Source organism: Eucalyptus grandis, chromosome 10 (genome assembly GCF_016545825.1).
Source record: "Eucalyptus grandis isolate ANBG69807.140 chromosome 10, ASM1654582v1, whole genome shotgun sequence".
NCBI lineage: Eukaryota > Viridiplantae > Streptophyta > Magnoliopsida > Myrtales > Myrtaceae > Eucalyptus > Eucalyptus grandis.
In genome coordinates this window covers 6,062,096-6,082,210 of record NC_052621.1, presented here as the reverse complement: position 1 = coordinate 6,082,210, position 20,115 = coordinate 6,062,096, and the positions used below count along the sequence as shown (strand labels likewise).

Genomic DNA, 20,115 nt, shown 5'->3' with positions numbered 1-20,115 from the left:
GACCGGGGGCATCATTTCGCAGAAGGGTTGCATCAGATTTTGGCTATTGCCGCTGATGACATCCAAAAGCGAAGAGAAGCAGAGGGGTGGCAGAAGATTGCGGAGAAATTCTTCAGAGATAGCAGAAAAGAGGGCGAGACAGAGAGGAGGAGGAGTTAAAATGGAAGCTCGAGACGGAGAGAGGAAATGGGCTTAAAATGGGGAAGCGAGGCGAGCCCTCCTAGAATAATGGGAAAAAAATAATAATAATAATAAAGAGAAGGCAATTTCAAGGAAAGTAGACCCACGAAAAGCAAAGCTAACAGCGGCGGGGAGAGAGCCCCAGAAAAGAACAAAAAAGGGACGAGCGGGAAGGGATAGAAGGGAGAAAGTGCGTGCGTGCGTGCGGTAGATAACGCCCGAAGACGAAGACCGACACGGAAGCAAAGGAATTGCGAGAGCGGTGGCGAATGGCGTGTGAATCGGAAAAAAAAGGAAGAAAATCGGTGCGTGCTCTGGAACAGAAAGGGGAAGGGGCTAATCAAATTGAGTCGCATGCCCTCTAAAAAATTGGCGTGTCATTCCACTTGCATCCGACGACTCACGAATGTGGTCGTTTGGAGCCTCTGTTGGAATATGGACAGTTTCCAATCAAGCGAGAGGAGGAATGTGAGCATTTAAGTTTGTATTTTGGCGAAAAAATTAAATGGACTAAAGAAATGACTTACCCAGGGCAAACGTGGCATAAATGAGCAATTCGTTGGATCTCAGCATGTCCAGAACCACCTTGATGAACTTGTGATCGGCTTGTCCAAAAATAGGGAAAGCTTGAGAAATATGTGCGATCTTTCTGCATCAGCACAGGAATGTCCACCCAGTATACGTAGAATAACACATCACATTTTTAGCAACATCATTGAACAGAAATCCGATGAGGGCCGGATTTGAATACCAATTGAAAGTTTGTGTTCTTTTATGAGACAAAAAAATAAGTTTGAGCTAGGATTTAGATCTGAGTTAAAGTTGGTGTTTTTTTAAAGATAATTAGGCTCATCAATATTTATTTGAGGTCAAATGTATGATTATCTTTCGCAAAAACAGAAACGAAGAAAAAACATAAGGTATAAATATATCAATTGATGCATGAGTTCTTGGATGGGGAAAAGGAAATCATTAGATGTCCTTAGATTATAACCCCATAAATTTACTCCATTAAAAAATTTGGGATGATGATCAACTTGGATTAGACTAAAGCAGGCAGAGAAATGATGATGCGGGGAAACACGGTTTTCCTCGTTGGGCTTAAGAAGCATCCAGGATGGCCTTGCTTCCCTTTTTAACATATTGAAAGTTCGGTAGGTCAAAAGGGTCGAAACTTTCGTGGTCGACGGGTCGACGACCCTTCAAATCGTCGTTTTCTCTTCAAAATGACGATTTTTCGGGTGTACACCCCATGGTGTCAAATCAATTCGATTTCGACCCTATTGACCAAGTGAATACGACGGTATGAACACGATACCAAGGCAAACCCATGTAAATACCCCTTTATCAACGAAAAATTGGTCAATAGGGTCGAAATCGAATTGATTTGACACCATGGGGTGTACACTTGAAATTGATTTCGACCCTATTAACCATTGAGGCACCATGCGGATGACACTTGGTCAATAGGGTCGAAATCGAATTGATTTGACACCATGGGGTGTACACTCGAAATTGATTTCGACCCTATTGACCATTGAGGCACCATGCGGATGACCACCCCCAATGGTCAATAGGGTCGAAATCGAATTGATTTGACACCATGGGGTGTACACTCGAAATTGTCTTGATCTGAACGGCCAATGTCTTGATCTGAAACTCCCTAAGTGAAATCCCGGGGGATTTTTGAGAGACAAGGTTTAGTTTGGCTTCAATGTATAATGAGGTATCGGTTTAGGATTTTTAGTGGATCAATCCAATTTTAAAAGAAAAACAAAATAGTTATTGGTAAGCAACTCAAATGAGACTCAATAGCGGGTAAATCACACATTGATAAACTCATATAGAAGCTTGTAAATTTAAGATGCTTATAAGGTAGATGAATATAAAATTAATAAGTTACCTAAAGAAGGACGTCGGAGAACGACTCAAATAAATCTGATCCTATTATTTATTGATATTTCCAATCAAAATGAAGATCATATCATACTATTATATTTTGGATCTCATCTAACGTGAGTTTTTTTTTAGCGCCAAAGCTAGTTAATAGCTGAACTTTGCCTACTCAAGCAATTGCGGTTTTCTTCTATTTCTTCCCCCCTATTGCGACCAAATTCCTTTTATCTTTCTTGTCTTAACTATTTTTGTATTAATGGTTGGATTATTTGTTTCATTGTATCCCCATTACATACACTCTTGAAAACTCTATGCAAACTGATTAATTGGCAGTCCTTTCTTTTTTTTATGATAGTTCAGGTCCGATTAGTAAATTCTACGAACTGATGAAGTCGAGACATATGACCTATACAAATGGTTCTAATCTAAAACATTTTGTATATAGTTGGTGGGATTCAAATGAGTAACCTCCATTTCTAGAGCTAGAGATTCACTTGTGTACTAATGAACTGCTACAATCTAGAGGGTATCATAAGCGTATCATCGAAGGCTTTGGAGTTTATTTTCCAGTAACTTATATTGTGTAATGTTTATCATGAAGTTAGACTCCATCTTTAAGCCTAATACCACATGCATTTGTGCTTGATTGAAAATATAATCTGTGTATGATCCGATGTAGAAATGCTTTTGTAATCCAAAATGATTTTTTAAAACAGCCTATTTATTCTCCAAATCGTTATGTAAGATTTCACATAGTCATACTTGAATGATATGCTAGAAGACGTGATAATGGTCGAACGATTACTTTTTTAAGGTCAGCGGGCAAATAACTAAACAACATTCGTCTCTTGACTCATAATTATATAAATATATGTATATATCTATGTATGTATATATGAATATAACTAGTGATGTGGCTACCAATTCTAGCTTATCTTTCTTTTTTGTCTCATAAAATAGCACCAATTTTAATTTGGATATCAATTCGGTTGGTAATCAAATTGAGTCACCCAGTGATGCCCCTTAAATGATTGGCGTGTCATTCCACTTGTATCCGATGACTCATGGATATTGTCCTTAGGAGCGTCTGTTGGAATATGAACAGTTTCAAATCAAGCACAAGCTTGTATTTTGGCGACAAAAATTGAAATAAATTAAAGAAATGACTTACCCAGGGAAACATGGCATAAATCAGCAATTCGTTGGATCTGAGCATGTCCGGAACCTGAGGAAAATAGAACCTTGAACTCGCGATTGGCTTTGTCCAGAATCAGGAAAAGCTCGAGAAATATGTGCGATCTTTCCACATCAACACAGCCTTGTCCACCAAGTGCACGTAGAATGACACGTCGCATCTTCAATAGCATCATTGAATAGAAATCCGACGAGGGTCGGATTTAAATATCAATTAAAAGTTTGTGTTTTTTTTTATGAGATAAAAAAATAAGTTTGAGATAGAATTTAGATTTGAATTAAAGTTGGGTGCTTTTTAAAGATAATTAGGTTCAATAATATCCATTTGAGGTGAAAGGTATGATTATCTTTTGCAAAAACAGAACCAAGAAAAACATAAGGTATACATATCTCAATTAATGCATGAGTTCTTGGATGTGAAAAATGAAATCATTAGAATGTCCTTAGATTATAACACCATAAACTTAATCCGTTAAAAAAATCTGGGGTGATGATCAACTTGGATAAGACTAAAGCAGGCAGAGAAATGATGATGCGGGAAAACAGTTTTCCTCGAGATGGCCTTGCTTCACTTTTTAACACATTGTAAGTTTGGTAGGAGTAGACCTCGTTAATACATTTGCAGAATCTACTCTTTTATTCTCTAAGAGTGTTTTTCTTTTTAAATATAAAACAAAAGTCATACCCCCCGGGTGTGTCAGATCAAGACATTGGCCATTGTCAGCCAATGACCCACAATCGCGAGCGGGTTTGCTCGACGAGGAGAAGCTCGTGCCGAGTTTGCTAGATGAGGACAAGCTCGGTTCATTTGCCTGATGGATGAGGAGACATCTGGCAAATGAACCGAGCTTGTCCTCATCTAGCAAACCCGACACGAGCTTCTCCTCGTCGAGCAAACTGAGCTTGTCCTCATCTGGCATATGAACCGAGCTTGTCCTCATCTAGCAAACCCGACACGAGCTTGTCCTCGTCGAGCAAACCCGCTCGCGATTGTGGGTCATTGGCTCCAACACTCCCCGGGTGTCAATATCACCTTTTTGTAAGTCCGGGGTGTCGAGGAAGCAACCTTCTCTCTTGCGTGATTCTCCTCCTCTAAATTCCTGTGTCCCAACACAAATTCCCCCAGTAATACTTGCAGAAAAACAAACACACGACCCAAATTCCAAAATGAGAGCCCCCCATGCCGTCCCGCCCCGTGCTACCAGCGATCCGGCGTCACCGTCACCAGGGCCGCTGCAGTCCAACCGGTGCAAGCCCATCATCGGCCGCTGTATCGCGTTTGCCATACCCACTATTCTCGGCCTCCTCATGGTCATCTTCCTTGCCATACCCGCCCTAATGCCCCCGGAGTTCTGGCTCGACCCGGGCTCTTCCCTTTCGTCCCTCAACATCTCCACCACCCACATCACCGCCCGATGGAACATCGCTCTCTCCATCAAGAACCCCAGTAAGCTCATAGCCGTCAAGTACCCTCACATGAAGCTCCTCTTGAGTTTCGATGGCCAACTCGCTCTCTCTCGTCCCTCCCTCGTTCCTGCCTTCACGCAGGGCCCCGACAACGTGACCACAGTTCGAGCTGAGGCCCTGTCAGCACTGATGATTGTCAACGACGTGGGGGTGAGGGGCCTGGTGAGCTCGTTGAATGGCGAGGAGGTGACCATCGACGTGGTGGCGAAATCTAAGCGGAGGCTACACTTGGGTCCGTGGTGGGTGCCCGTGTTCGACGTGTACGTCTCGTGCATGGGCGTGACCTTCACGGCTCCAACTGACGGCGAAGGTGATGGCGATTGGATGATCCTCAGTGGCACCCCGAGCTGCAAGCCCGACATCATCACTCTACTCTGGTAAGGGAAAATTTCGAGCTCCTGCTTAGTTTTTGCGTTACTATTGGCAGTTGCTGGTTCACCAACAAAGTTGCTGAACAAAATGAAACAAAAGAGAAGCCGTCGATCCATAATATCATCACCTTCTTGGATCCGTCACCGCTGGGTTGCTCTGGTGATGACTAGTCGAGATGGTGGTGCTTCCCCTCGTACTGGTCTAGAACGACGTGGCCCCTGTGACCCAGGCTTGCTGCCCAGCATGGCTGGAGGAGCAACTACATCTAAAAAAAGCAAAAATGAGTTGGTTCATTCATATTGAAACAAGAAACGGACATATGCAACTTGTTCTCTACTTGATCTTTCCCTCTGCCAAATACATGTCTTAACATTTTCCTTTGACATTGCAGAGGATCGAGTCACCGTACGGGAAGTTCGACGAGCGGTTGGGATATTTATCTTTTGACTGGAAACGAGTAGACAGACGGATGCAATATGGCGTGCCTTGGCGTTATATCTCTGTGTCTTCCTCTTTTAGTTTGTGCTCTTTTACACCCTTCTACTGGCGTATTGTTTGACAAGATCGCGACTCTGTTGGAATAATGATAGTATGATAGATGTAGCTCTTGAAGAGTTCGCTCAGCTACGATCTTTTGTTATAAATCTTGACTCTTTGAATGGCTGAGATCGACAGCTGTGCGGTGTCGCCATGCTTCGATGAGAATCAGTAGCAGGTTTTCTTGACGAAAGATAGGGTTCGATTTTTCTGAGGGCGATCCTATGGTGGTGGGAGGGTGGGAGCTGGCTCGCGGGCCTACCTACTGCATAGCAAATCTTCTTTCTAATGTTCGGCACTGGCAGTTCTCACAAAGTAAAACAATGATAATAAGATATAAGCGTTTTAAAACTAGATACAAAAATGTAATTAAATTATAAAACTTTTTAGAAAGTGTAAATAAATTATAAAAATTATGAAATTGGTCCGATAATTCCTTCCATTAATTGTACTTTCCTGACAAATTTAAGGATTTATTTGAATTTTTGAGAATTTTAGGACTTTAATTGTACTTTAATGACAAATTTTATGATTTTTAACGCATTTTTTCCTTAATAACAATAAATAAATAAAAAGGACGAGAAGGATATGCAAACCAAACCGAAGGGTTATATGTGGGTTGTGGACAGATGGAGACCTAAACCGAATTGGCCCGTTGACGCTAGTAATGTGTAGGAAAATTGTATTACTTCACCGAATCTCGGGCTTGTCGATGAGATGTGGGCTGATTCCGCGTAGGCTCAAATGGATGGGCGACCCAAATTTGATGTATGGGACGAGAGATAGATTGCCTGTGACGCCAGTGCACATAATCCAATCTTGTCACTCTCTCTAAGTGTGGACAAATTTAATTGGGAAGGTAAACGAGGTTAGAAATATTTGAACTGTGAACCTTAAGCTTTGATATCATGTTAGATTTGCTAATTATTTGCAAATTTTAAATTTTTAAATAAATGTGGTTTAATAATTAAATGAGCTATCATTAGGTAAGATGGGCACGTGGAGGAAGAGTTCCCGTTGCTCCCACGGGCTTCTCTAACGCTAGCAGATCACCATGAGTCAACATAATGGTACCGATTGGAAGTAAAAATCTGTGCAATTACTTGGAAAAAAAGGGGATTAATTTGGAAATCTGGCCAATTAATTTAATCTCTCCGTCGGTAAGTTAGTAACAAAAAAAAAAAGAGAAAATCTCAAATAAGAACTCAAAGTGGTTATTTAGTCTCAAAGAATGACCTCACTTGCCGGCCGGTGAACAGATGCATTTCCGATTCATATTCCGGTGGCCTAATCAACGGTATTTTTGTCCTTTTTTTAAAAAAAAATTTCAGTTGTCTTGTTCTTTTTTTTTTATATATTTTATTTTGGGTCAATGGTTGCAGTGTATCTTCTTCGTCCCTTGTTCGTCTTCTTCTCAAGACCATCAAACTTGGGAAGGGCCAACGAGCGCCGGCCATTGGTGAGGGCCGGCGAGGGCATGGCCTCGGCAGCGGCCGACGCTTGCAAAGATTGGCAAGATTTCCCCGTTACCGTAGCTGACGACAAGGAAGTCTGTCTTCATTTCTGATCACAAGGTCCAGCGTCAAGACCCTGCCAATAGCTGCTGCTGTCTTTTCTGCAGCTTCCCGAGACTCAAATGCAGCTGAACTTTTCATTAACGGAGAACCATGTACATAACTGTTCAAAACAAACATCTACATCAATTTAAGGGGAAAAAAATTTAATGGTGGAGGCATTCCGGAGAAATTGCATGTTATCTCATGCTCTCTCTTATGGCCATGGAAGGATCAAAGAAGCACATTGTGCAACTGCTGTGGTATGATGGAGACCATAATCTGGTGTGATAAGATAATGAAGAACCAAAACAACTGAGACTCATATGATAAAACAAAAACTCAATCTACCAAAATATCCAATATTGTGAGGTAAGCCAATCAAAGAATATTCCATGGAACAGCATGGAGGAACCTGATTAAAGATTCAAATTCAGTGTAAGGCACACCTCATCAGAAGAAGGCATCAACCGAGCTCAAGAGCTTCCAAGAGTTCTGCACATGTCACTTCACCAATATCATCTCCCTCTGAAATTGCTGTCATTTTTGCTTGCTCTGCAGCTTCCTTTATTTGAAGCCATTCGGGGCTAGAATTATGAATGACTCTGGCCTGCAATACTACAACATGTTAAAATTCTGGCAAGAACAAAGATTGTAACAGATAAAGCTGCCTAGATTGGAAGAGATAGTATCATTGCCTAGGGAATATGTTTTATCCTACAAAACAACCTGAGGAGTTTGGATGCCCAACCACTTCGCAAATTCATAGCCTAGGCGTTCGGATTACGTGGCCATCCTAGATGATGATATCTTTATAACAGCAACAGCTTCCTTTGGAAATGCATCTCCAATACTAGGCAGATTAAATAGCCCAAAGAAGACAACTCCCCCCCGTATTGACAGTCACCTGCCGCAACAAGTGTTAACTTTTGAGAATAACATACAATAGAGCAAGGTACTAGGTCAATTTTTACAAAGAGAAAAGAAGGAACCGTTCATTGTGAAAAGGCTCAAACAACTTCTCCTTAACACAAATAAATTTCCCAGTTCAGCCTTGCTTATCATCGACTGGATTGACTAGAGGATTTATTTAAAACAAAGCCAGGAAGAAGGCATGGATGCATGCATAATTCATCATATAAGAAACAAACAGAGGAACTCTGTAGTTCCACTAATGTGTCCCATGGATGCAATTCACATATCCCTTAAAAGGGCACTCCAATGTGAAAGGTCTATGAAGAAAGACATGACTGTGTCTTGGAAATTGGTAGAAGAGCGCTGAAGACAGTAAGTTGAAATTCTACCATTGGAAAACACTGCTCATAGAGAGCAACACGGCTTGTACTTATCATGTGCTTTAGACAGTAACCAATCAAAGTGAGAAGTGCAGGTGATCCTTAATCTAATCACCAACCTTCTGTCCATTGGAAATTGATAATAGATCCTTACTGTGAAATTAACCACAGACCATGTGAAAACTGTCCAACTTTATTTATTCCAACCATCTAACCCTGAAGACATTACACAATTCCATGATCACCAAAAGTTGCATTCTTCATAAGTGATTATTACAACGAAGCAACTTTCATAGCATGGTAGAACCATTCTCAACAACTCATCTCTTTCAAACCCAAAAATCAAGTAACTCATGCATTTAGTTTAAATGTGGGCAAGTCTTCGTAATCATCCTGTCATGAGTATGATACTGATATTGCAACTAAGATAACATCCACTATACTGTAACAGAACACCCCTCGCCGGCCCTGGGCGAGGGCTCGCCCATCAAGTCTGTCCAATGGCAGCGAGCTGCTGTTGGAGATCCTGGGGCCCAGCATCGTCGGCGGCCTCTTCCTCCCGATGCTCGGCGCCCTCCCCAACGCCATGCTCATCTTCAGTCCATTTTCTCTCTCTTGATTAAAATTTTGCGTATGTTAGCTGTAATTCCTTCCTCTTGACGACGCTCGATGGAGATGATATCGATCAAGCTTAGCCAGTCATAGTCCAGGTGACAATAGAAGATGATGAAAGGGAGATGAAGAAGATAATGAACAATGCAAAAAAAAAGAAAAAACAAGACAACCGAAATTCTTTAAAAGAAATGAACAAAAATACCCCTAATCAAGCTATCGGAATATGAATTGGAAATGCATTTGTTCATCGGCCGGCGAGTGAGATCCTTGTTTGAGACTAAATGATCATTTTGGATGAGATAGACTTTACTTTAGGTCTTCTTTTGAGAAGATAAAGGTACTTTGGCTTCTTATTTGAGATTTTTCCAAAAAAAAAAATTATCGCTTTTCTCTTTTTTTTTTTCTCAAAGAAAAATTAAAGGAGAAGAATAAACTCTAATCGTACAGTTATTATTTATTTGCACCCCCTCCCTCCTATCCAACTAAAATTCCCAAATTGGCCCTCACTCCACTCCACCCCCACCAGTCTAGAATCCACCAGAGAGCCAAAAAAACTCCCACTTAAAAACCCTAGTCCCCCTTCTCCCTCCTTCTCCCTCCCTCCCTCCCTCTCCCTCTCCCTCTCTCTCTCTCTTCCTCTGCAAGCTCCGATCCGCGACAATGGCAGCCATGCTGGTGAGTCCCGCTCTTCCCCTACTCGGTCCTCAAAACGACGAGCCTCGCTCGCGTTTCGCCTCGACGACGCTCACCATTTTTCTTCTTCTTCTTCTTCTTCTTGTCTTTGGCTCTGGTGTGCGAAATGTGGGGGAGAGCAGCAACCGCAGATCATCCTGCTGAAGGAAGGCACGGACACGTCGCAGGGGAAGGGGCAGCTGGTGAGCAACATCAACGCCTGCACGGTGGTGGCCGACGTCGTCCGCACCACCCTCGGCCCCCGCGGCATGGACAAGCTGATCCACGACGACAAGGGCGCCGTCACCATCTCCAACGACGGCGCCACCATCATGAAGCTCCTCGACATCGTCCACCCCGCCGCCAAGATCCTCGTCGACATCGCCAAGTCCCAGGACTCCGAGGTGCGCCCCCCCGATTCCGTTGTTCCCTGGATGGATCTTTTCTCTTGGTTTTGGGAGATGATAGTGTTCCTCTTGTCTTCCGCTGTGCTTAATTCGTCCTTGTTCGTGAAGTCTAAGCGACCGGTCACGATTGATTTCTTCGTTGTTTTGGGACAGTAGCCGCGTGTGTTTTTGGCAACTTTCAAGTTTTATAACATTGTGATGGTGGATTCTTTATTTTCTAGACTGGAATCGAGATGCGCTTAGTTATGTCTAGCTTATAATCAATGCTGCAGGCATTTCTGAGTCTATCGGTAGTCACCTTGTGAGCGATAACTGCTGTTTTTTGAAATTTCCACTGTTCCATAGTGTCTTGATATCTTGCAGAGTCGGCTGCTCACATTGTCAATTTCATTGGGAATGTCATAGAGCTTCTATTATTAAGTGGGTTTAGAGTCAATTGGTTCCAAATGAATGTTGGGGATTATACATTATGCGAGATCCTTGGTATCATATGGCTATAATGCTTCATTTTTTTCTCTTTAAGTTATGGATTTGCAGAGAATGGAGGGGCGCTGTTTAGTTGTTGCCTTATTGCTTCTTGTCTTGAATTTTTCTTTACTTAAGGTACATCCTCACTTGCTGCTTGCGCAGGTTGGTGATGGAACGACTACAGTGGTTCTACTTGCGGGAGAATTTTTGAAAGAGGCTAAACCTTTTATTGAAGACGGGGTCCATCCTCAGAATTTGATTCGTAGCTATCGGACAGCATGCTCTCTTGTATGTGCGCTGAACTAATTTCCTGTTCTTCACATGATTGAGATGTCCTTCCGTCTCTTACTGTGAAATTATTGAATCATAGGCAATTGAGAAGGTCAAAGAACTAGCCATTAGCATAGAAGGGAAAAGCTTGGAGGAGAAGAAGAGCTTGTTGGCTAAATGTGCTGCTACAACACTTTCTTCGAAACTCATTGGTGGAGAGAAGGAGTTTTTTGCTTTAATGGTCGTTGATGCTGTTATTGCAATTGGAACTGATGACAGACTGAATATGATTGGAATCAAGAAGGTAGTTTGCATTTTCCTAGAAGCTTACCATGCATAATGAAAGAGAACTTGGTGTCTATTGATGTTCCTCTTTTAGACTAAGAGGAAGTTCTTGCTCCCATTCATCTCATGTCCTCTTCTGATTGCTTCCCATCTCTTGCCTATTCTGATGTGTTGTCCTAGTCAATTTCTGGAACATGGTTCATGTATTTAGCTGATGATTATTACGTGAAGCGCTGGTTATAGCTTCCTGTTGAAAAGTGTTAGCATGAATTTCAATACCTTTCACTTTCATATGTTAATAAGTTACCTTGATTTTGCCTTATCCAAAAAAAGTGTTAAACTGGTTTTGCCATTATTCCTCCTCAATGTTCACACCTTTTTACTGATGAAGAAGAGATCTACGGGAAGCAACTTCATTTTGACCTGCATTAATATGTTGTCTGACTTCTGGAAGTTCTTCAATGGTCTTTGGAGTCATGTTCAGCAAAGTTTTATGCAAGCTTGATTTGTTAGTTAGTTGGGTTCAGATTGGTTACACAGATTGATGTGAATCTAAAATTGTGATTGTCTGCCTTTCCAGGTGCCGGGTGGTAGCATGAGAGATTCATTCCTTGTTGACGGTGTTGCTTTTAAGAAGACATTTTCCTATGCAGGTTTCGAACAGCAGCCAAAGAAGTTTCTGAAACCCAAAATACTTTTGTTGAACATTGAACTGGAACTGAAATCTGAAAAGGAAAATGCTGAGATCAGGTGAGTTTTTTCATAGATTAAATAAGTCTCATGCCAAGTAAACTTTTTCTTACGTTCAGCACCATTCACTCTCTGCAGACTTTCAGATCCCTCACAATATCAATCGATAGTTGATGCTGAATGGAATATTATATATGACAAACTGGATAAATGTGTTCAAAGTGGAGCAAAAGTCGTTCTGTCACGGTTAGCCATTGGCGATTTAGCTACACAGGTGCCTGCTAACCTGGTCTTTTCAAAGCCATGCGATCTTTTAATATATATATATTTTCTTGTGTACGTTAGCTTTAATGTTGCTCATTGTTGTTCAATGGTTGAGCAGTAGTTTCCATTCCAAAATTGTAATGGGGATTTTTCCGTTTTATTCTTAGAGAATATCATCTGCACCATTCATGTGTTGGTAATTTTTTGCTTATGTTCTCTATATTACCCCTGTTGAGCAGTATTTCGCAGACCGAGATATTTTTTGTGCTGGTCGTGTGACTGAGGAAGATCTACTAAGGGTTGCTGCTGCAACTGGTGGAACTGTACAGACATCTGTTAACAATGTGATCGATGAGGTATATAGCTTTCAGTGCTACTTCTATTTTGCATATCTATGTTGTCAGATGAGTTCTGATGCCATTTTGTAAGGTTTATGAATCCTTGTGTGTGGTTTGAGTTGAAGACTAGACTGTCTTGTTCTACCCGAACTAATCTTGAGTATTTTTTTTCTTGTAGGTTCTTGGTACTTGCGAAATTTTTGAGGAAAAGCAAGTTGGGAATGAAAGGTTTAACATATTCAGTGGGTGCCCATCAGGTCTGACAGCAACTATTGTTCTTCGTGGTGGAGCGGATCAGGTCTGCTCTTGGCCACAATATGCAGTGCCAAATAGCTGTATTAATATGGTAGATAACATTTACATAGATCTTTGGCTTTTTGCTTTGATATCAGTTCATTGAAGAGGCTGAGAGGAGTCTACACGATGCAATCATGATTGTTAGAAGAGCTCTGAAGAACTCCACTGTTGTTGCTGGTGGCGGCGCTATAGATGTATGACCACATTCATTGTTTCTCCTTTTTATTTTTTATTTTTTGTGGTCAAAATGTTTCTCCCATATAATGGTGGTCTTGCTCTTGATGATTTGACGTGCCATTACTCCTTGTGTAGATGGAGATAAGTCGATATTTGAGGCAGCATGCACGCACAATTGCAGGGAAATCGCAGCTTTTTATTAATTCATATGCCAAGGCACTTGAGGTAAAATTGTTTTGCTCTTGCTGAGATGCTTATATGATGCATTGTTTGCATTTAAATTTTCACATGACAATGCATTTATCACCTTGTCATATAAGAAAAAATTTGATGTCTTGAAAATTCAATAGTTTCATTGAGACAACTCGTGCATGACTATTAATTTAAGCTGTTAGGACCTTGTTTGACAAAATACTAAGCCTGTAATAATGAAGTTTTGGAGCTGGTTGTGGCCTTTGCTAATGAAGAAATGGATGAGAAAAAAAATATTTCCTACGTAATATGGGATGGCCAATAAAGTTGATGCCAATGGTCTGGCATAAAAATGGAAGTTTTGTTGTCGGAATTAGGGGTGTGCATATACTTCCTCTTCTTTTGCATGTGAGAATGCATGGTTAATTTTCCACACTTGGTTCTTGTTATTGTCTGAGCTAATGTATCAGAGGATATGCCAGCAAGCTCAAATGCATGAGAGATGTTCAGATCATTATAATTCTTGAATTGATAGTCTAGAGTTTGTCATATGCTGATTTTACTGTGTTGGACAATTTCTGGATGTGCTAAGAACAAAAATATTATCCCAATACAAAGTCAGCAAGAAATGCATAGTTTAATTTATATAGTGTTAGTGTGCAAATTTGTTCATTTTACCAACTTGAAAATTAATTGAACGGATTTGGTACGGTCATATGATCTATTGCCATTGATAGATAATTAGTGCCATAACGCATGAAAAATTGGCATCTGTCTGTGAAACTCAAAGGGCAATAGGTAATATAGAGTAAAAGATGTGCATAGAGACTGGGAGCATTTTGGTCTCGTACGTTTGTATGAAGGCTGCAACTGTTTATGGAACATGTGGGACCTGTTTGGTATGGCTTTAAGCCCCAGATTAGCACTTTTGGAAAATTTATGAAGATGACTCAACTATCTCTGTGTGTGCGTGGGTGTGTGAGCATGTGTATACGCTTTCAGATTCAAGGGGTTTGATGTAGAATATGCACCAAATTCGAAAAGCAGAAGTTATTTCGGATGCCACCTTAATCATGACGATCGTCCACGTTTTACAGGTCATTCCTCGTCAACTCTGTGACAATGCTGGCTTTGATGCAACTGACGTGTTGAACAAATTGAGGCAGAAGCATGCTCTCCCATCTGGTTGGCCTCTTCTAAATATGGGTTTATAGCTTTCTTCTTTTGCACTTAGTGATACATATGTTTGTTTATGAGTCTTGTGATTTAGTAGAGATGATATACTTTCATTCCTTGGGGATATGATTATCTGGCTAAACTTATTACAGAGGTTAAGTGAGATTTTTAATGCATTACTTGCACTCATAATGTGGTTCCAACAGGAGAAGGTGCACCTTATGGAGTGGATATTAACACCGGTGGAATTGCTGATTCTTTTGCCAACTTTGTTTGGGAGCCATCTGTTGTGAAGGTGCTTGGGAAAGATTAATTTTTGCAATGAGAGTATGAGTTGATTGCTGGATTTGACCCTTTTGACATCCATGATCAATGTGTACTGTGTATTGCAGGTTAATGCAATAAATGCGGCTACTGAGGCTGCTTGCCTTGTATTAAGTGTGGATGAGACAGTAAAGAACCCTAAGGTAATGTTACTGTTCCCTTGTGTTGGTTCTTTTCCTTGCCAACATAATTGATTTTATGTATTCTTAGAGTTGGAGATTCATTGCATATAATTTTCTGCAGATCTCTTGATTTGGATATATTATTTTTAACTTTCCAAAAATTTTAGATGTTGAGGATTTAGCATAGGACGAGTGTCTTGATTTGTTAATTTCCTGCGAGGTTTAATTAGGTTCGCTTCAAACGTCTTCTGGCTATTGCTTTCTGCAAATAGGTTTAATTAGGTTTAATTTCCTATGCTCAAATTGCTTTCTGCAAATATATTTAGGCTTAAGTAACTAGCTAGTTGCCACATGGATTCTGCTCTCTGGGGGTCGATAAAAGCTTTGGAATTCCCACTGTGGCCAACTTATTAACTTGTGGATTTTGGGAGGTGATTTTTTTCATGTCATGTGTGGTGTTGTTATTAAAGTAATAGATGACATAATCCCAGTACATTGTTAGTGGTATTCAGTTTTTAGAAATGTCTGAGTACTGTATGCGCAGAGGATGTATAGAACCTATAGGTCTTATAGGTATCAACGTTTTGCAGTTCTCTCAATATGTGAGCTTGAAGTTTAAACTGTATATATGTGACTGTGAATTATGTTGTGGGATGTAAGTCTGTTGTTTGCCATGGTCTTGACTCCTGACACATTGATTTACGATGGATTAGTATAGTGTCAGATACTCCTGTCTATTGAACATCTGTCTTAAACTCTTTCATCAATTGGAATTTTGGCAAATGCTTATCAAGCTCTCAGAGATCACCTTTTCATGCTTTTGTGGCTTATGCAGACTATTGTAGATAAAATCTTTCTTTTGCTGATGGATTGGGCAATTTATGATTATGTTGACTTCTTATATGTTTTGTTTGAGATACGTTGTATGGATTTTTGGGCGAGGTAAGTGAAAAAAAGGAATGTTTTATTATTTCTTCTCTTTATATCCTGCTGCAGTCTGAGAGTGCCCAAGGAGATGCTGCTGCTATGGGTGGCAGAGGGCGTGGAGGAGCTGCTTTCCGTGGTGGGCGTGGACGTGGAATGAGAAGGCGATGAGCTGCTCAGAACCATGGAAACGATTCTGTAGCGGTTTGGTTCTCTTTATCATCGTGCCAGTGTTCATCGTCCAGTCCTTTCCGGGGTCGTGATTCGAAACCTGTGTGACCCTGCTTGAATCTTACAGAGTGAGATGGCTTTGGATGGGATGGTCAATTTATTAATCAAATTTTTGTATAAGGACGGTGATTCTCTTCCTCTAATGATTGCTGGTTGGCAATTGAAGATATTTGATGTGGGATAAAAAGATCTATTTGTGATATGAAATTTTGGCTGCGCAACCTTTTAGTTCCCTGATGCTATGGACCGTGCCGACGTAATTATGCACTATCCGCTTATAATTAAGAATTTTTCTAGGTTATGTATTCAGCTGGTCATGGTTTCTCATGTGCGCTAGGGTGTCAAAGGACTCGGGCATGTTTTCAAGCCATTATGTTCTTGTCACTTAAAAAAGTATTCAAAAAGTGAAGACATTGTAGAAAGACCAGAGCAAAAGCTATTTTGGTAGTAGACAAAGATGGTCATCTCAGAATCGTAGGAGTTCCATCATTTGCCCTCTAATTAATTTGTGGGGACATGTAAAAAACCCTCTTTTCTATGGCTCGAGCGTACGAAGAAGAACGTACAATCGTGCAGATACATCTCAACCATGCGGTGAAGGCCGCATTTATTTCCAGGTGATGGTGGGAAAGAGCCGCGGTGCTTTCAGGTGGCCGATTCAGTACTACCCTCTGAGCTCTCGGGCTCTGGTTTCTCTTCGGGTTCTTCGTCTTTGGAAGAAGCTTCCGCGGTTTGCAGTTTCGAGACTAGGAACATCGCCAGATGCGTATCCCCTATATGAGAAAAAATATAATAATGGTATGGTCAGCGTTTGAGCCAGCACAATTCTTTCTATCAGCGTATTCGTGCAGTTTGTCATTAGACATTCTGGACTTCAGACATCTTTCTTGATATTAACCACGAGAAACCGCAAAATCGCTGAAGAAAAATAGTAAGTACGAGACCAAAATGGGCAAACGTATATATGTCAAGAGTGAGGGAAGATACCGAATGTAATGCAACTCCCCGGTGGTACGGTGGCTGCAACTCCAGGTCTCAACTTCCGGTCGTCGATAAATGTCCCATTGGTGCTATCCAAGTCGGTGACCAAAAGGCTCCCTTCTTTCTTCTGGATGCGAGCATGAAGGCCCGAAACTGCTCGAGTCAAGGACAAGGCAACATTCAGCTCTCAAAGGCATGAACAGGATGGTTTTCCTAAAAGAGGAGACTCAATGACTCAGATGATTCAACGACACTGACTATGGATTTCCCCCTAACGCTGCCTGAAGGAAGTTGGGGACATATGGGATTTGACCCTGGCCACAATCAAGCAGAATAAACATGATACACTTCCGCAATAATTGTCCATGAATATTGGTCACGAGCGCACAGGATAGGGAATTTCTCATGAGAGCAACTGTTGACGGTCTAATCACAACAACATTGACGACACTATGTCTAAGACAGAACACCACGCCAAATTTGGAAAAACCTTCGATAGGGAATTTCTCTTGAGAGCAACTGTTGACGTTCAAATCACAACATTGACAACACTATGTCTAAGACAGAACACCACGCCAAATTTGGAAAAACCTTAATGTGATTGCAAAGCGGCATCATCCTTAATTCCTAGTGACTTTAGTAGCCTACATGCTTTAGCAGAGACGGTCTAGCAAGCCCTGTCATCAATTCGGCACTTATTCAGTAGGCTGATGAATTAAATTCACCACGACACTCTCAGCAAATATTGTTGGAAGACTTGCTTCTCTACTGTAGGTGTCATTGCATCAAGTGAATTCCCGTTCACTGTATAAGACATAAGAGTACACCCCTCAAATGTCTCCGTGAACTCAACCACCGGGCAGCAAAGTGGGTTCTCTCCGATGTGTACTATTTCACAATGGACTTTGGTAAGAGTCGGCCAAGAATTTGCTTGCCTGGGCATAGACAGTTGCAGCTTCTGCAGGAATGGAGCAATTGCCAAGAGGACTAGCAATTAAAGAAAACTCTCGGGTTGGAAGATATGTACCTGTAGCAACTGGAATCACCATATCTGCTTTTTCTGGGAGACGACCAACAGTGACCAAGTTCTAGAAGTATCAAATGCAATTCAGTTGCCTTCATTGTACATTGTCGGATGATTGTGCAGGATAGATAGAACGTACTTACAGAAGCAATTTCAAAGGCACCTGGCATATCAACCTTGAAACCTATGTGTCTTGTATCTCCATCACCTAACAGACAAGCGAAAAAAAGAGTGAGACTAGACTGTCGTCCTTTCAGATAAAAATTGCAGAAGTTGGAAGACTCGTCTGCATATGACACAAGAAGTTAGCAAGAGCAACCAAACCTAGGACTATTTCTCCTGAGGAGCTTTTTTGCAAACACTGGGAATCCCAAAAAGTTGGCATCAAAGGCCACGAATGGGAGAGGATCAAATCGGGAAAAATGATGTATGAGAATGTTCTATACCTCTTCAAACTTTCGGTTGAGAAATTGTTAAATGCATATTTCTAAAAGGTAGCTGGACAGTAGAACAAGAAGCTCTTATTTGCACTAGAACAAGAAGCTCTTATTTGCACTATGTTTTGCATATGAAAGCACCTCGACCCTTATTTATCAGAAGCAAATTTGCTTTTCCCCCATCCTCCTCTCCTTGCTTCAATCCCCATTAAACACGATTCGATAGTGTTATTAGCCTTCTCAAGTTTACTTCCAACTGAACGTGAATCGCTGAAGTTTGGATAAGTACCAAATCTTAGTGGGGCTAAAATGGTGTTGCAGTTGCAGTCACCTTCAGGTAATTAGCGTCCGGTGCAGAACCCTTAAGCTATAGGGAAATACAAACAGTGTTTATTAGGAAAAAAGGTAGGAGACTGGGATTGGCCAGTATCCTTGTTTCCATTCTCTAAATTCCAGCCTAATTGATGATTAGAATTGTCAAGTTCTAACCCGATGAAGTGCTCGAGTATATAGTGAAGCAGAATTTTTTTTTTTTTTTTTTAAATATTCTGGCGATCAATCTCACAAAAGCCTTGGCGGCACCGAAACTTCTCTACCCACATCATCTTCCTCAGAAATATCAAGAAAACCCCCTAAGGAGAAAAAAGATCAGTCCTATCAAAAGGGGGAAAAAGAGCTCATGAGAAGATCAGGTTAGGCAGGAAAAAGGAAAAATGAACAGACACAAAGATCTAAAATGGGCACTGACCAACAGGTTGAAGAAGCCATTTTTCAGCAACAACATCAGCTGAAGGAGGCCCTTCAGCTTCAGAAGAAGCATACACAGGCCCAAGAATTCGCTGCCGGTGTTTGGCTCTTATCTTAGCTCCTCGAAGCTGTTCTGAGCAGCTAATTGAGCAATTCAAGAGCAGTGGAGTGTGAGCAGGGATTGAAGCTTTTGAGGGCAAGCTTGGAGCTGAGACCGATAGAGAGGAAGTGCAGTAGGTCACCAGAGGCTTTGGAAGGAGCCTGGCATGGGAAAGAGACAGCGAAGTCATTTCCATTTCAGAAAGAACGGAAGAAAACACTTTTAACAATCGATATGGGAAGCTGTTTTTGAAATGGGTTGGTGAAGGGCATTGATACAATGGCCAAAAGAAAGGATATTGATGCTGCTTTTGTGAGCACATGTGATGGATTATGTGGCAGCCATTTAATGTTCTATGGACTCAGGTCTGATGTGGATAACAAGGTTGCCCAAGCTGGACAGTTGGCCCTCTCTGTTGGGTTATTGCTGGTGGAATTTTCAAAAGTCCTTGCTTTTTTCTTCCTATGAATTAGACTATCTTATGAGTGATTTATACGATTTCTCTGTTGCAAACACAATAGCAAAAGAAAATGTGTTGTCCCCGCGATAGTAATAAGGTGTTTGCTAAACTTCTCATAATGGAATATTTTTAAACTAAAACACTTTACGGGGCTTTGCAGTTTCAAACGCATATTTGTTTACGTAGTAATTTCTTACATTTGTTTCTTTATATCTCTCGAGAAAATCTAGCAATGATTCTTTGAATTGATGAATAGAAATAACAATGGCGTGGGATTGAGTTATACTAAAACACTTCTCATAATGGAATATTTTAAAACTAAAACACTTTATGGGGCTTTGCTGTTTCAAACACATATTTGTTTATGTAGTAATTTGTTACATTTGTTTCTTTATATCTCTCGAGAAAATCTAGCAATGA

At 41.0% G+C, this 20,115-nt stretch overlaps 2 protein-coding genes and 1 long non-coding RNA gene across 3 annotated transcripts; 1 reads left to right on the top strand and 2 right to left on the bottom strand.

The window, feature by feature from the left end:
- Positions 1–7,267: 7,267 nt before the first annotated feature.
- On the bottom strand, positions 7,268–8,037 carry LOC104421398. Its single transcript, XR_720993.3, has 3 exons — positions 7,929–8,037; positions 7,649–7,809; positions 7,268–7,323 (listed from the first exon to the last, which is right to left on the bottom strand). It is a non-coding gene; the product is annotated as an uncharacterized LOC104421398 (long non-coding RNA).
- Positions 8,038–9,641: 1,604 nt separating this feature from the next.
- Positions 9,642–16,178, top strand: LOC104421397 (T-complex protein 1 subunit eta). The gene is made up of 14 exons (XM_010033325.3): positions 9,642–9,784; positions 9,925–10,185; positions 10,819–10,944; positions 11,027–11,230; positions 11,792–11,961; positions 12,040–12,175; positions 12,405–12,521; positions 12,682–12,801; positions 12,896–12,994; positions 13,113–13,202; positions 14,267–14,354; positions 14,552–14,640; positions 14,738–14,812; positions 15,788–16,178. Exons 1-14 carry the CDS (start codon positions 9,770–9,772, stop codon positions 15,884–15,886), a joined length of 1,689 nt encoding a protein of 562 aa, XP_010031627.1. The 5' UTR covers positions 9,642–9,769; the 3' UTR covers positions 15,887–16,178.
- A 184-nt stretch (positions 16,179–16,362) lies between these two features.
- LOC104421396 lies at positions 16,363–19,548 on the bottom strand. Its single transcript, XM_010033324.3, has 5 exons — positions 19,137–19,548; positions 18,095–18,159; positions 17,955–18,015; positions 16,934–17,080; positions 16,363–16,719 (listed from the first exon to the last, which is right to left on the bottom strand). Exons 1-5 carry the CDS (start codon positions 19,429–19,431, stop codon positions 16,592–16,594), a joined length of 696 nt encoding a protein of 231 aa, XP_010031626.3. The 5' UTR covers positions 19,432–19,548; the 3' UTR covers positions 16,363–16,591.
- Between the last annotated feature and the right edge of the window lie 567 nt (positions 19,549–20,115).